This window comes from Neomonachus schauinslandi, chromosome 7 (assembly GCF_002201575.2).
Source record: "Neomonachus schauinslandi chromosome 7, ASM220157v2, whole genome shotgun sequence".
Classification (NCBI taxonomy): domain Eukaryota; kingdom Metazoa; phylum Chordata; class Mammalia; order Carnivora; family Phocidae; genus Neomonachus; species Neomonachus schauinslandi.
Genome location: NC_058409.1, coordinates 89,503,117 through 89,520,556, shown reverse-complemented (window position 1 = coordinate 89,520,556; position 17,440 = coordinate 89,503,117). Strand labels below are relative to the sequence as shown.

At 39.6% G+C, this 17,440-nt stretch overlaps 1 protein-coding gene across 1 annotated transcript in view; it reads left to right on the top strand.

The window, feature by feature from the left end:
- ATP6V0E1 (ATPase H+ transporting V0 subunit e1) overlaps positions 1–17,440 on the top strand; it is a 31,231-nt gene that overhangs the window by 740 nt on the left and 13,051 nt on the right. Inside the window, exon 2 of the mRNA XM_021698399.1 lies at positions 4,783–4,830. Coding sequence (XP_021554074.1) covers positions 4,783–4,830 — 48 coding nt within the window. The remainder of the gene's footprint in view (positions 1–4,782; positions 4,831–17,440) is intronic.

Sequence of the window (17,440 nt, the reverse complement as noted above, 5' to 3'; positions counted from 1 at the left end):
ACCTTTTGGAGGGCGCTCCTGCGCTTGTGAGTTGCACCAACTTCTTAGAATGATTGACTAAGACTTTTCCCCTAGACTTTTTTGTTAAATAGAGCTTTATCAGTTTTGTAAGTAGATCTTTTCTGTTGTAGTATAGAGAGCCTTGTCTTCAAAGGAGCTTTGGAACACCCTCTTTCTGGTTCCTCTTTTGCTTTTTAGTCATTTTTTCTCAGCCCAAGATCATGTGGAATGAAACTTAGGCTGAAGTCAGAGCTTGGCCAGAACACCATCTCTTGCTTTATTCTTTGAAACACATTGGTGGCTTTCCAGTGCTTTGCATGCCTAGTGGGCATTCAGTAAATACCCGTTGAATGGATAATTCTATTGCCTTTATTAAGGGAAAGAAAATGCTATTACTTCCTTAATATTTTGTGACCCAAACCCCTTTTGCTGTCTGGAATAGACTTGTATTAGACTTGGTACTTCTTTCTAGCCGAAAGTAAATCACAGTTTGTTTAAAAAGGAAAAATGGTAGATGAATTTCTATCATTTGGTAGCATTGGGTTCCCCCCCCCCCAACAATAACCTCAGTTATAGACTCTCCAGACTATAATAGAGGATGCACAGTGTTGGAGTTCTAGGGTTATTAGAACAATTGTATTAACCAAATTTAATTTCTTAGACTTGTTTCTCCTACTGGAGTTAGAGAACAACAAAGTAGTTTGTTGTGTTTCTTTCTGTCTTCAACTATTTCATTACCCTACTGTCTGCCTTTCCAGTCTAAATACTCAGAAAAGCATTTATTAATGCGCTTGTAACATGGACCACTGCTTTCTTAAAGACCCCCATTTGGGACCCATCATGCCCAGCCTTGGGACTTGATGCCACTGCTGTTATCCAGGGTAATGAAATGGCTCCTATAGTACATGGACTACTCAGTTTCCAGCTCTAGTGTCCTGATTCAGGTTTAACCCGCTGGTGATAGGTTAGCCGGGTCTAATTCACAGCCTCCACCCCAATCCTTGTATTTCCTGCTCTTGGCAGGATTGAGCAGTTCTTAAAATACAAAGTGTCTACTAGGAGTTACTGTAATACACTTTGAGAAACGCTGCTCCTAGCTGGATGATCCTTGTGACCTTGGACAATTCAGTTAACTTCTCAGTGTTCCCATTTCCTCATTGTAAGATGGAAGGAAGTGTTAGTATTGAATTAGTACTAGTTCCCCTTTATTTCCTGAAAGGCTGCGAAAGAGTTTGTTTTTTAATACATGAAGGAGCTTAATTGCTTCAAGGACTAGGTGTATTTTTAATCAGAGCATTTCTGATTTGAAAGATTAGAAGCGTCTTCATTAAGGAGATAAGTAAAGGTGCTATGTGGCAAGGGAAGAAGAGACACTTTGATGTTAAATCTTTTTCCCTGCCAGACCCACGTGATGTGGTTTTGGAATATAGGTGAGGTTCGGTGGGGTGGGGTCTGGAGGCAACGGCCAAGAAAGAATTCTTGAGACGTCTTTGGTGTAAAAAGGTGGTTTTATTAAAGCACGGGGACAGGACCCGTGGGCAGAAAGAGCTGCTGCCTCGGGGTTGTGAGGGGTGGCTGATTATATACTTGGGAGTTCTAGGAGGTAAGGAAAAGGGAGGTTTCAAAAGAACTTTCATATTCTAAAGAGGACCAACGAGATATACCAGAGGCCTTGCCTTTGTCAAGTTAAGGTTGGCCCCCGCGCCCCCCCCCCCCCCCCCCCCCCCCCCCCCTTCCCCTTAAATAATTTGGGGGTTTTTGGGAAAAAAACACCCAAGTCCCCCCCCCGGGGGGGGGGGGGGGGGGGGGGGCAAGCTGCAGGATGCTGGCTTCTGCTTTGTCCTCAGCTAGCCTTCTGCTCCCTCATCACATGAACATGAGAATGCAGAAAAATCTCTGTGTAACCTAAAGCAAACCCCTTGCTCTCATCCTTTTCTACAACTGAAAATGGGCCAAACAAAAGCAAGTTTGTTTGGAGTCAGCTTTCCTGACCATTCATGTTTTTCATGACTTCCGTCTCTTTAGGAATCCACAGATGCTCTAAAACCTTCTGTTTTTTTTTTCACAGTGGCTCCTTTAGGGATAGATGTGGGGGAGGGGATGAGGGGATGGAGCTAGCTCACAGGGAGTTCAGTCAGCTCCAATTTTTTTCAAGCATACAGAACATTTTCAAACATACAGAAAGGCAGAAAGAATAGTAAGAGTGCTGTATTCCACCACTTAGGTATAATAATTGTTAACATATTCATATTTGCTTTATATCTGTAATATCTGTGTATGTGTGTAAATACACACATACATATTTTTGCTAAACCGTTTGAAAGTAAATTGCATTCAACATGATACTTCACCTCAGACACTTCAGCCTGCAACAACTAAGTGGCGTATTTGGAGGGGATGTTTCATTTATTTTTGTTTAGGTTTATTTATTTTTTTTAAGTCATCTCTATCTCCAATGTGGGGCTTGAACTCACGACCCCGGAGATCAAGAGTCCCACACTCTTCCGACTTAGCCAGCCATGCTGGAGGTCATATTTTAATGAGGAACTTTTGATATGAAAGTAGTAAGCAGGTAACACAGGAGAGCCTCGTGCAGTTTCAGGTCTCTGAAGTGGCCTTTGGGGGAGACAGAAGGCAGAGGGATTCCGGGTGGAGGCAGAGGAAAATGAGCAAAAGCTTGGAATGGAGAATAGTAAACTTGATGTGTTTGGAGGGACATTGAGGCCCCCTGCTTTTGGGAGTAGAAGGTTGCTGTTTGAAAGTGGACAGTGGTGAGGATGATCGGCGGAACTGATGATAGGCGAGGAGCTGGACTGGTTTGTGTAGTTCTTCAAAAATCAAACATTTTTGTTCTGCAGCTGTCAAAATTTTGTAGCACAAACTCCCATGCATATTTATCTATGTATTATAAGCATAATGTATAAGTTAGATATTTTGAAGAATGTTGCCTTCACAGTATATCCAGAGTCTGACCCGTTCTCAGTACCTCTGCTGCTCCCAGCCTGGTCCACGGATTACTGCAATTCCCCCCACCCCAAACTGGTTTTTCAGCTTTTCCCTTTGCCTCTCTTCCCCCAGTTTGTTTCTACTGTGCAGAGAGGTCCTCTTAGAATCTGAATCAGATTTTGTCAGTCCTGTCCTTAGATCCCTCCAAATAGCTTCCCTTTTCCTTTAGAGGCTACCAAGACATTGGTCTTTATCCTCATGAGTGTCAGAAATGGCGGAACTACAGTTGAACTATTTGAAAGGTGTTTCCAATTCTTGTCTATGTTCTCCCCTTCCCTGACCTCACTTCTACTAGGCTCCCCTCGCTCTGCTCAGCTACACAGGCCTCTGTCCTCTTTCAACTCCTGGTACTCTAGAGCCTTTGCATTTGCTCTTCCCCCTGTCTGGAACACTCCCTTACCTTCAGGTCTTGCCAGCTTGCCGCGTCCTCAGTAAGCCCTTTCCTGAAGGCCCTCTTTAAAATTGCAAGCACAGCCTCCAACCCTTGATACCCTTATCCTCGTTTCCTGCTTTATTTTTCTCCATTAGCACTTACCACCTGGCATACTAATGGTACCTAAGTAAATAGTTCTTGTTTAATGTTCATCTTGTTGTTGTCTGTCTTCCCCCACGAATATGTAAACTTCACCAGAGCAGTGGTGTTCATCCGTTTTGTTTACTCCTTTTTCCCCAGAGCCTGGTACATACTGGACACTCATTGAAAACCGTCTGAGAGAATGATGTGCTAGTATTGACCCCAGAAAGTACATGCACACACAAGTAACTTCTAAAGGATGAATTGAAAATAAATGTAAACAGGAATTCTAATATTTGCTACTTGCATTCTAGGAGATAGTCTTGCTTACTCTGTGGGGTGTGGAGACCTCCTCTTTGGAAATTACTCCTGTGGAGGATGGAGAGCATTGAAAGGTGTTCAGCTGCAGGGTGATGTGACAAAAGAATTATTTTAGAAAGATGACTCTGAGGTGATTGTAGTAGGATGAAAGGGAAGGAAGAAAGTTTTGAATCTGCTAGCATTTGGTGACTAAGGGTGCAGAGGAGGCATGAACAAAATGATGACAGATTTGAGGAGTGGGTCAGATGGGTGGAAATGACAGAGCTTCTTCTGGGGCGTAGGATATTGGGAAGAGGAGCCTTTGGAAAGAGAAATGGGAAGAGGATACCATGAATTCAGTCTTTGAAATGTTGAGATTCAGCTGATGAGAGATCTAGGTTTAACTATTTTTCAGACAGGAATAGAGATGGGGAGAGGTCAGCATTGGAAAGATACATATATATTTATTTAATTTTTTTTTAAAGAATCATTTTCATTGTAAGCCTACGCAGTTCTGACATTTTTTAGAAAGTTTATTTTTAATAATCTCTATACCCAACGTGGGGCTTGAACAATCACGACCCCAAGATGAAGAGTCGCATGCTCTCCCAACTGAGCCAGCCAGGCGCTCCTAGAAAGTTAAAATTTTATAAGTATAGTGTTATTTCATTGCAGGGAAAACTACCAGATAGGTAGTTTCTTGGATGTCAAAACTAATTGTCATTGCAGCTTTTTGTGTTCAGTTGTAGCGGGTTTGGATTAGCCGTCTAAGCTGTGGCCTCAATACATATCCCTTCAAATACAAATGTTAATTACTGCAGTCCCTTGGTGTTTGAGCAGATTCAGTTCCCTTTTCTTGGTGCACAGACCTTGCCAGTTTGTAATTTGGGAAGGAGGCTTAAACCATCTGACAGTGTCTCCTTAGTTTGCTGGTTATCTAATGATGGTGTTTTTTTTTTTAGAGTTATCATCACCATGCTGGTAACCTGTTCAGTTTGCTGCTATCTCTTGTAAGTAGCTTTTTTCCCAAGATAATAGGAAATTACTCTTGGCATTTATAATGTGTGTGATTGAAAAATAAATTCGTGGAACATGATTGTTGTGAAACTTTAAAGTTTTTATCATTGGAGCTGGTCCCTTATGTAAATCTAGAAATAGCATCCTAAGATGGAAAAGAGCACACTTTTTCTCTGTTGAGTACATTTACATAAAAACTGTACAGATGCTCTGTTCTTCTGGCAATACAAGTGTAAATTATTTGGCACAAATTTAAATCTTATAATTAGCTGGAAATTGCCCTTGTACTACTTTACATTTTACTATTGTGAAGAATTTAGGCATACTCATTTCATTTAAATATCACTATGAAGCCAATAAAGCCATTCTTTATTATGACTTTTGTTTATTGGATGAACAGAAGTTGAGCTAGAATGGTAATCAAGAATTTTTTTAGCAATCATATGCTATATCGATGTATGATAACACATTTAAATAGATTATATAGTTTGTGCAAACTGTTGGTTGAAAACTATCTTAAGATATGTAAAGTAATTCATCAACATATATTTTTGGAAAACCATTCTTTTTTTTTTTTTTTTTAAGATTTTATTTATTTATTAGAGAGCGAGCGAGCAAGAGCAGGAACACAAGCAGGCGGAGTGGGAGAGGGAGAAGCAGGCTTCCCGTGGAGCAGAGAGCCCGATGCCGGGCTCGATCCCAGGACGCTGGGATCATGACCTGAGCCGAAGGCAGACGCTTAACAACTGAGCCACCCAGGCGCCCCAGGAAAACCATTCTTAATCCTCATAAGTGTCAGAAATGGCAGAACTGCAGTTGAAGTATTGTAAAGGTTTCCAGTTCTTGTCTGCATTCTCCCCTTCCCAGAAGAATGGAACAAGTCAAGCCCCAGAAAAAAACTGAGTATTAATCAGTTCGTGGAGAGGATAGCCACTTCAAAGTATTCAAAGGCCTTAAGGTTTCTTTCCTTTTTTTTTTTGTTTTTAATTGAGATCTACTTTTCATACCATAAAATTTCATCCTTTTATGGATTTCCTTTTAGAGTTTAGAACCTATGGTTCTCTTTTTTTAAAGAGAACTGTGTAGCTTCCTGAGGCTTCTTTATATGGAGAGTGTTGATGTTGGCCAAGCTTTTGTTTAGTGCCCACATGGTGTAGGAAACAGCAGTTTTAAAATCATGTGAAAGGCCATGCCTCTTTGTGACTGGGAATCTGTGAATTTCTTATATCCTGGGGCTTTTGCACTAAAGTTTTTCTTTTTTTAAAGATTTTATTTATTTATTTGACAGAGAGAGACACAGCAAGAGAGGGAACACAAGCAGGGGGAGTGGGAGAGGGAGAAGCAGGCTTCCCACCGAGCAGGGAGCCCGATGCAGGGCTCAGTCCCAGGACCCTGGGAATATGACCTGAGCCGAAGGCAGACGCTTAATGACTGAGCCACCCAGGCGCCCCTGCACTAAAGTTTTTCAAAGAGGTTTGTGGGGATGAGCCAATTCTAGTTGTTGGCATAGATCAAAATCTGTCCCTGACAAAAAGTTATCACCATGAATTTTAGGTATGTGGCCATTCAGTCACTTGTTTGAGTGGAACTTGAAGTGTTTAAAGTTGAATCATAATGCACTATAGAAGTTTTGCTAAATGATGATGGTGTTTGACTGCCTCAACACTAGGGCTTAGATGGTAAGACTTTCTACAGTTGGCTTGTTTACTCTGTTTTTTCTAGTTAGAAGGGTAACTTTTTCAGGTGATATAGCTCAGCTTCCAGAGTGGAAGTCTGACAGATAGCATATGGAGAGAATTCTTATACTAGCTATGTTTAGCTCTAAAGAGTAAAGAAGTACATACATCATCAAGAATTTCTCGTTTTAGTAAGGGTGATTGAGCTTCAGTCTGTTCTACCTAGTCTCCTATAGAAATCCCAACAAGGGAGCTCTTTTTCAGTCCAGGAGCCAAGGAGTGGTCCTGTGATCAAAAAGGCCTTTGTTTTTATTCCTTTGAAGATCTCTGCTGCCTGATCAGCAAGGTTGGTGGTAGGGTTTTAAAAATGAGAAAATTACTGGGCAGAAGAATGACTTGAGATTAAGAAGATGGGGCAGAAGTGTTTTGTGATTTTTCTGGTCCTCCACTGTCTTTGAAATTTGCTTAATTTTCATAATATTTTTTTTTTAAACAAATCTTTCCAATGAGTCACATGCTTTTTTTTTTTTTTTAAGATTTTATTTATTCATCTGAGACACAGAGATACAGAGAGAGAGAGAGAGCATGAGCAGGGAGAGAGGCAGAGGGAGAGGGAGAAGCAGGCTTCCTGCTGAGGCAGGAGCCCGATGTGGGGCTCGATCCCAGGACCCTGGGATCATGACCTGAGCCGAAGGCAGACGCTCAACCATCTGAGCCACCCAGGCGCCTCTAGTCCCATGCTTCTTATTTGCATTTTCAAGTATAAAATGAATAACTGGACATGGTTGGAAACTATACCTCTTTGAGTCTCAGTGACTCAGTTGAAAAATATCTGTGAGCCTTTACCTCTTACTGTCTATATTTTTTCCTTTGTCCCAGACATGCTGGTGACTTCTCTGTTGACGGTGGGTTAGTACTGTCATCATGTATTAATAAAGATAGCACACAGTGTTCCAACATTAAATGTTTCTGGAGGCTATCATATGGGGAAATGAGCTGTGTAGTATAGACTTTATGAAGTTGGTTTTTTTCTTTTGTTTCTTTGAAATCTGATCATATATCCTATTTAGCAAAATGTCTGCCTGGAACATGGATGGATGAATTGAATTGAAATCCCAAATACTTTATTCCACAAAGGGACGGGATTCTATAATAAATTTGAAATTCAAAGAAAACTTTGAAGTTCAAAGAAAACTTCACTGTTTGGCATTAGTAAGTATATTTTTTTGAAAATACCTCTTGAAATAAATCACACCCAAACTGGATTTCCTAAGCAAAGTCACATTTGAAATACATTCATGGACTTTTAGATTGCCTTCAGTTTATGGCAATTCTTTTTTTTTAAAGATTTTATTTATTTATTTGACAGAGACACAGCGAGAGAGTGAACACAAGCAGGGGGAGTGGGAGAGGGAGAAGCAGGCTGCCCCCTGAGCAGGGAGCCCGATGGGGGCTCCATCCCAGGACCCCAGGATCATGACCTGAGCTGAAGGCAGACGCTTAACTACTGAGCCACCCAGGCGCCCCAAGTTTATGGCAATTTTTTTCTCTTTCCAGTTTGTTCTGGTTTAAGGTTAGATTCATGGGGTGTAACTTGTTTGAGCTCTGAAAAATTAGGATCTCTGCCAGTACAACCAGTTTGTGTTTTAATAGTTCAGCAGAGGAATGTCTGAATGTTATACATCTGGTTCCCTCTTTGAGGCACAAGGTCGCTTCTGTTCCTTAAGCATACAATCCTGTTAGTTACTGTTCCATACTTACTTTTTTGTCTTAGGTTAGTTTTTAATGTTGAATTATGATGTAGCTTACCCAGAGTTACAAAACTTACATCTTCAGGGTAAATTAGAAATTTAGCGCAGTATTGTGAAGGTACAATTGCTTCTTGGAAAATATGCTTTATCTTTAGCACTTGACTAATGGTAAATCTTACCGGCAGAGGGATACAGAAAAGGAAATATTGACCAAAAGGCAGGAGTCCCTGGTTCTTCTAGGCTGAATGTATGTGGCCTGATTACATGGTAGAATGGTCTTGTGAGTTTTAAATTGAGATGCTGTGTGTGAAAACTTGCAACAAACAAGAAAAATATAAAGTAATACTATCATTGGTTTGTTAAAATAAGTTATTTTAATTCAGAGAAGTATGAGTTACCTACAAGCACAGTTTGCTTACAAGCAATTGTAGCATGTATTTTATTGATCCTTACCTAGAGTTCCTTCACTCAGCATATTTATTTAGAGCCTACTTTGTGCCAAGCACTGGTTATATAGCAGTGAATAAATAAGACATATTCCCCTGCCCTCTTTAGTGAGGAGAGACAGACAGTAAACAAAGAGCCAGAAGAGCCTTAATCACTTCCAAAAGTGGTTCCCTCATCTACTTATTCCCACAGACCCCTATTCTGTGACCCCAAACGAGTCCCCCTCACTCACATCTCCAGCCCCCTAATACTGCCCATCGCACAAGCACCTACACAGCCTGTAGGAACTTTGCCCTCCTTGTCCAAGAATGTGCAGATCCATAGCTGAGCCCAGCCTTGTTTTGGTCTTGGCTCTAGAGCCAGTTTGGGCACAGGACATTATCACCTCCCAAGGTGTTCCACTTAGGTTTCCAGCCAAGTAGCCACAAGCTGGTCAGTTTCTGGGATGCTCTTTATTACAGCATTTTTTTTTTAATTTTCTGCTTTTGAACTTTTAAAACCTGCTGTGTGCTCTTTACAAAAATTTGTCCACCTACCTGTCACTTACCTTCAAAAATTATCAACTCGTGGCCAATCCATGTTTCATCTCCACACACTTTCCCACTCTACCCCAGATTATTTTGAGTTCATCTGTAAGAATTTCAATATACATGTCTAAAAGATGATCATTCTTTCCCCATGTATAACTACAATACCATTATCACACACAGAAAAAGTTAATTCCTTTACATCATCAAATATATTTAAATTGCCCTAGTTGTCTCATTATTTATTTTACAATATATTTGAATGAAGATGCTTATAAAGACCACACATTACAGCTGGTGGATGTGCCTCCCAAGTCTCTCTTTATTGGTTTCTTCTCCATTTCTTTTTTTTCCCCCCACATTTTAGTAGGAAAAAACTGGGTTGTTTGTCCCATAGTTCTTCAGAGAGTGGTCCTTGTTAATTGCACACCCATGGTATTATTTTACATATTCTTCTTTGTTCTGTATTTCCTGTAAGTTGGTAGTCATCTAGGGGCTAGATCACATTCAGGTTCGATTTTTTAGTAAGTTTGTTTCGTAAATGGTATTGATACTTTTCATCAGGGGGGTACATAATGTCTCATTTGTGTTGTTGGCATCGTTGATGATATATATCTATAATTTGTTTATTCATTAGGTAGAATATATCCATAAATGTTTACTTCATCAACAATTTAATTATCCAGATAACCGAAAACTGTTCATAAAGGAAAGCTAGGTTCTGTGTGTGATTTTCTCTTTACTTACCTGTTTTCAGAATAATGAATTGGGTTCCCTAGCATCTTCTAAGGGTGGACAATGATTTTTGTTTTGTGTTGGTATCATTATGATTTGATATATTTAGAGAGATGTGATGTATTTCAGTCTGTATAATTAATGTCCTTATTGGTGTTCAAATTGTCCCATCTTTGGTCAGAGGAAGCATGTGTTTTATTTGGCCTTCTGTTAGCTGGCTGTTAGTCTCTGTCTTCACCTCTAGCTTTGAAGCTCCTTCAGGAAATGTATTTTTATAGGTGGGATGTCTGTGTCTGTGTCTCCACAGATTGGTGATTTTTTTTTCTGTCTGCTATCTCATTTGGTGATGTCTGCTAATAAAAGGAAGTAGTGGCATCAATAATGAAAAACAGTGGGTAACTCAAATTAAATTTGTTCCTGAAATACAAGGCTGTCCTGCCTTTTAATCCTTTCAGCTTAGAACTCCCACATGATGGGGGCACCTGGGTGGCTCAGTTGGTTCAGAGTCTAACTCTGTTTGTTTCATAAATGGTATTGATACTTTTCATCAGGGGGTATATAATGTCTCATTTTGTTAATGAGACACAGTGTTTCGGCTAAGGTCATGATCTCAGGATCATGAGATGGAGGCCGGCATCAGGCTCCATGCTCAGCAGGGAGTCTGCTTGGAATTCTCTCCCTCTCCCTCTGCCCCTCCCCTCCTCAAATGAATAAATGAATCTTTTTTTTTTTTTTTTAAAGGAACTCTCACAAGATGTATGAAGGGATGAGAAGGTAGTAAAATCTGCAGGCATGCACCCCAAAGGAGAAGTCAGGTTTTCACAAGAGTGAGAGAGAATTGTCTGCAAGTAGGACAGGGGAGCAAAGAAGTTACCCTATTGCCAAAGCCTGGGTTATCTGGTATAAGAATAACTTCTGCTTGAGAGAGTCTCGGGGATTCTGGAGGCTATGGGACGTGTGAGAATAGAAGGAAGTGTGTAAGTGAGTGGTGGATCATTAAGCAAGTTACATAGAACACAGTGGAAGGGTTTGGTTTGGAACACAGGGAAGAGTGTAAGTTGGGTCAATTGAGATGAGCAGAGCAGTCTGGGGATGGAATTGGGTCATAATAGATGGTCCTGGGAGGTTTGGGGGGAAAAATTGAGGTAAGCAAAGATACGAGACCTGTTGAACTGAGTGCTTAAAGTTCCTGTTACTGGGTGAGGATTTGGACCTGAAGGCTTTCCACAATATGTTGGCACTTAGAGAGGTTTTGGCAGTTAGGCATGACTGCTTCCAAAGGTCACAGGCACTAGAACGGTGGGTTCAAGCCTTGCTTTTTTATTGTTGGTTTGTTTTCCTGGTACGGATATTCAGTTGTTGCTGCATTATTGGTTGGAAAGATTTTCCTTTCTCCATTAAACTGCTTTGGCATCTTTGTTCAAAATGATTTGACCATATATGTATGAGTCTATTTCAGGATGACCTCTTCTGTTTGTTAATCTCTTTGTCTAGCCCTATAACAATACAACACACTCTCAAATACTTAGTTTTATATTGAAACTCAAGAAGTTGAAGTCCTCCATGTTTGTCCTTTAAGATTATTTTGCTATTCTAAAATAGCCATATAAATTTTAGAATCATCCTGTCAGTTTCTACCCCCAAAAAAGCCTGTTGATTTTAGTTGGCATTGTGTTGAATCTATAAATCAATTTGGAGAGAACTGACATTTTAACAATACTGAGTCTTCTGATCCTGAACGTGGTATATATTTCCATTCATTTAGATTTTATTTATTTCCTTCCTTCTCCTGAATTTGGGTTTAATTTGCTCTTTACTAACCTCTTACAGTGGAGACTTAAATGATTTTAAACCTTTGTTGTTTTTTAAATGTAAGCAGTTAATGCAATAAAATTCCTTCTAAGCATTGCTTTAGCCACAGCCTACAAATTTTGATGACACTGTATTTTTCATTAATTTTTAAATATTTGGTGCTTTTCTAGATTTCTTATCAGAAGATATACTCTGTAAGATTTCAGTCTTATGCAATTGGGGCTTGTCTTGTGGCCCTGCATAATGGTTTATCATGATGATCATTTCATGTGCACTTCAAAAGATTGTATATTTTGCAGTTGTTGAGTGTGGTGTGTTTTATAAATGTCAGGTCAAGGTAGTTAAATCTTCTATATCTTTATTGAGTTTTTTGGTTACTTTTAGTAATTACTGAAAGAAGGTGTTAAAATCATCTGCTATTGTGGATTTTTCTGTAGTTCTCTTTAATTCTTTCCATTTTTGTTTTATATGTTTTGAAGCTATGTTAAGGAGCATGCACATTCATGATTGTTATGTCTTCCCAATGAATTGACATTTTTATCATTATAAAGTATCCCTGCTTATCCTTAGTAACTCCTTGACTTGATTTTACTTTGATGTTGATAATCATACCACCTTTCTTATGCTCATTATATCTGTCTTTATATTTAGAAAGTGCCTTTTTGCAGACAGCATATAGCTCAGTCTTTTTTGTCCATTCTGACTGCCTTTGCCTTTTAGTTGGATATTTCATATCCAATTAATGTAATTATTGACATAACTAGGTTTGGGTCCACTGTTTTGTTCATCGTTTTCTGTTTGTCTCATCTAGTTTTTTGTTCCTCTGTTCTTTTATGCCTTTTTAAATTTATATTCGATGAATTAACATATAGTGTATTATTAGTTTCAGAGGTAGAGTTCAGCGATTCATCAGTCTCCTATAACACCCAGTGCTCATTAACATCCTTTGTCCTCCTTTTATGCTTCATTTTACATTAATGAAATATTTTTAGTATTCTGTTTTAATTTTGCTAAGGGCTTTTTTTGCTATACTTCTTAGTATTTTTCTTTTAATGTTGCTCTAGAGATTACAATATGCATTGTTAACTTTTCATAGAGTACTTAGAGTTAATACTGAACCACTTCAGATAAAATATAGTAACAGCTTTGCAATAATATAATTCCATTTACTTTACATCATTTAATCTATGGTTATGATATATTTTACATCTATTTATGTTGCAAAACACTGCAGTGTTACAAGTTTTACTTTAAAGAATCATGTCGTATAAAGAAATTAAGAGAAAAAGTCTTCTATATTTGCCCACATATTTACCCTTTCTGGAGTTCCTTATTTTTGTAGATTTGAGTTTCTATCTGACATCCCCTTAGTCTGAGTTTTTATCTGATATCCCTTTAGTCTGAAGAACTTCCTGTAGTATTTTTTGTAGGACAGGTATGCTGATAACAAATTCACTCATCTTTCATTTGCCTGAAAATGTCTTTTTTTTCCATGCTCATTTTTGAAGGATAGTTTTTCTGGATACAGAATTCTGAGTTGATGGGATTTTTTTTCCCTTTTAGATGACTTTAAAGATGCTTTTTCATTGTCTTCTGGCCTCCATTGTTTCTGCTGGAACTCAGCTGTAATCTGAATAATTGTTCCTTCTTATGCATTCTTTTTCCTTTGGATATAATCAAGATTTTCTCTTTATCTTTGGTTTTAGCAATTTGACTATGATGTGTGTAGGTGTAGTTTACTTTGAGTTTATTCTGATTGGAGTTTGCTAAGCTATATGAATCTGTAAGTTAATGTTTTCCATCAAATTTGAGAAAATTTCAGCGTATGTGTCTTCTGTTTTCTTCAGCTGTATTCTTTTTCTCCTGAGACTCCAGTTGCACCTATGTTTGACTAATTTTTTTTTTCCAATATTTTTTTCTTGTATTTCTTCAGATTAGTTTCTGTTGATCTGTATTTAGGTTCACTGTTTCTTCTGCTATCTCCAATCTGTTGGTAAGCCCATCCAAAGAGTTTTACTTTATATATTATACTTTTTAGTTCTAGAATCTTCATTTGGTTCTTTTTTGTAGTTTTAATTTATGTTCTGACATTTCCAATCTGTTCATTCTTTGTAGCTAGTTTTTCTTTTAGGCTTTAAACATATTTATAATAGCTGCTATAGAATCATTATCTTTTAATGACAACATCTGTATTATTTTTGGAATGGTGTGGAATTCTGTTGATTCCTTTGTTCTTGATTATTGATTACGTTTCTTTTTTTTTTTTTTTTTTTTTGGCATGACTATTATTTACTAAATACTGGATATTATAGATGACAGAGACTCTGGATTCTACTTTGTTCCTCTGAGAAAGGTTTAAATTTTGTTGTAACAGTCAAATTATTAATTGATCACCTTAAACTTGTGGAGAGTTGGTTTTATACTTTGTTGGGGCAGATCTATGTCAGTTTTACCCTTAGATTAGAATGAATTCTCCATTAAAGTGTGCCCCTTCTGGTTCTGGGATTTCAGTGGAAAATCTGAGGTGTTTACCAAGTCCTTCTAACTTCAGACTCTGAATACTCTTTCTTCTGGTGATAGGCAGCAGCTAAAATTTCCCCTTCATCCTTTCAGACTTCCAGGTGTTTTCCACAGTCCTTGGCATTTTCCTAGAGCATGCACAGTTCAGGGATCAGCCAAGGGTTAAGGGAAATTTATACACAGACTTTGGGGCTCCCCTTTGTGGCACCCTCCTTTTTGAGATTTCCCTTTTTTATTTCTAGCTGTTCTAGCAGCTCTGAGCATCATCTTTTGATACCCAAGCCAATAAGACTGCAGCTTTTTGCTTGAGTTTCAATTATCTTGCCCCACACGTGGACTGGACAGTGTTTTCAGGAGAAATGCTATATAAAGGTACTGGTGTGGCTTCTGTCTTTCCTTCCTTCCTTCCTTCCTTCCTTCCTCCCTCCCTCCCTCCCTCCCTCCCTTCCTTCCTTCCCTCTCTCTCTTTCTGAGAGTGCACGAGTGCATGCACAAGCAGTGGGGCAGGGGAGAGGGGGAGAGAGAATCTTAAGCAGGCTCCAGCAGGCTCCACACCCAGTGCGGAGCCTGACACAGGGCTCAGTCTCATGACCTTGAGATCATGACCTGAGTTGAAATCAAGAGTCAGATGCTTAACCAATTGAGCCACCCAGGTGCCCTGATGTGACTTCTTTCTTTAAGAATTGAATCCCCCCTGCCCCCCAGTTTCCACCTGCTTTTGGACATTCTCTAGTACTATCAAATAGTTATTTTTCATATTTTGTTCAGAGTTTATAATCACTATAGGATGAGTATGATATAAGCTATTCTGCTTTACTAGAGCAGAAGTTCGGCACTTGCCTTTTTTTATTTTCAGGTATTATATTTTTCATTTCTGTAGGTGGTCTTTTTGCTGCTTTTACAGTTTTGATTTCCCTCCCTCCCTCCCTCCTTTCCCCATTTTTCCCTGTACATATTTCAAACATTTCTTGAAACATAGTAGACAGCTTATCTGTAGTCCATATCTGATCATTCCAGTATCTGAAGTCCCTGCAGTTCTGTATCAGCTCTTTGCTCTCTTTGGTCCCTCTCACTCATGGTGCCATATGCATTTATACTATTTCATTGCCATCTATTCATTTTCCCTATAATTCCATGCGTATGACTTTTTTTGAGGCCTACTCTGAAAGTGGGCTTCTCCAGAAAAGATTTACATTACTTCTGCCAAGTGCCAAAGGCTATCACCAGTGTGGGATCAAATTAAGTAAAATTTTTTTGTTATGTGGTTTTTTTAAAACCATGTAGTATGAATTTGGGTTATAAACTTTCATTAAGGCTAATTTTCAGTGGCAGTGTTTTTCTACTTCCTTCTTGATGCTTATATTTCAGACAGTTGATTTTCCTATTCTTCTTCTTCAGGGGCTCTGTCTGATTTATCCATACATTGAGATATAGGCCTTTGGCACCTCAGCTTTGTGGGGATGAGATGTGAAACTTGTATTAGATTCTCTACCTTAAGCGGGCCCTGGGCTTTGTCTACTGTTTCCCATGTCCTGGGAGGTCTGAAAGTAAAAGCTCAAGTTCATCTGGTATAGTCTGTGCTATCCAGGTGTGGAAAGCAACCTATAATCACTTCGTTTTCCTCTCTCAATACTTGCCTTCACTCAGTTTTTTTGTCTGAAAACCGCTTAACTTCTATCATGGATATGTTAAAAATAGCTGGATATCTTGACTGTTTGTAGTGGGAGAGAAATCTAGGTACCTGTCCCAGCATATTATCTGCTATATGAAAAAATATACTTTTCTTACTTTGACTTTATGCTCTTTTCCTTTATAATTTGGGAGATAAGGGGATTATTACAGACTTTGAACTGGAAGTCCTGGAAAGTATGGAGAAAAGCTGGCAAAAATAGGGCATATTCCTATGGTAGTGAAAGGGCCCTAATAGAGATAGGGTTGGGATAAGGTTAATGGAAATAGTTTGTACCTTCTCATCTGGAGCTTGGGGCCCTTTTCTAAGTTCCTGTGGCTGTGGCAGAATTCAGTTCCTTTGAACTGGTTGTTGGACTGAGGTCCCTTTTCCTTGCTGGCTATTGGTGACTGCTCTCAGCTCCTAGAAGTCACATTCTTTTCCATGTGGCCCTTGCATCTTCAAAGCTAACAATAGAGAATCTCTTTTGTATCAAATCTTTCTCATCCTGTAATAATCTGGTTCCAATTAGGAGATAGAAACCACACAGTAGTTAAACAGGGAAGTTTAACATAATTACTGTTCACCACAACAAAAGAGTAACTGTAAGATATAAGGAAACTCTGGATAGTACTCTAGAGCTGAGGGAGCGTACCCAAGGAAGGACAACCTTGGAAGGGAATCAGACCTGGTTGGAGAAAGTGTGTTTCAGCCCACTCGATAGCAGATAATTGCATTGGTTTGGCCAGGCTGGAGTTGGGTCAGAGTTGGTGGGCGAGCAGTAGGCCACCCTCGGGAGTCCAGGCAGGAGAGCGGGCAGTACGTGGCGTGGGTGTGATTCCCTGTGCCAGTGCAGGTGGGAGGCCTTCAGAGCACGTAGGCCATGCAAGGGCTCTAGTTTCCCCGTCAGGAGGACTGCAAAAAGGTTGTTTCCAGGCTGAGGCTGCCGGATCAGGGCGTGACTGTGTTCCAGGCCTGAGTCTGCAGGCTCCTTAGAATATTCACACACCAACCACACCAACTTCCAGCCCACGCCTGCCGTGTCCCTCCAGCTCCCTCTGCTGAGAAAGCTGAACGTCATGTTCACTGTAAAGGACAGAAAGGAATTCAGTTGCTTATTACAGAGCACATATTAAAGGGTGTGTTCAGAACTGATTGGCAGTAAATGCATAAGTGATAACACACTCCTAATGTCTTTCATCAGGGAGAGTGCCATCCCTTTTAAGAGCTCACCTGATTAGGTCAGGTCCACTCGGTAATTTTCCTTAAAGCCAGCAGTACAGTCTAATACAATCTAATCTTGGGAGCGACTGTCCCATCATACTCACCATCCTGGGGTTGGATAGGGTGTGTATACCAGGGGATGGGAATCTTGGGGGAATATCTTAGAATTCTGCCTACCACAGAGGGCTGGGGGCGGAGAGGAGGTGGAGATGAGATGACTCATTGTTACATGAGAAACTCCT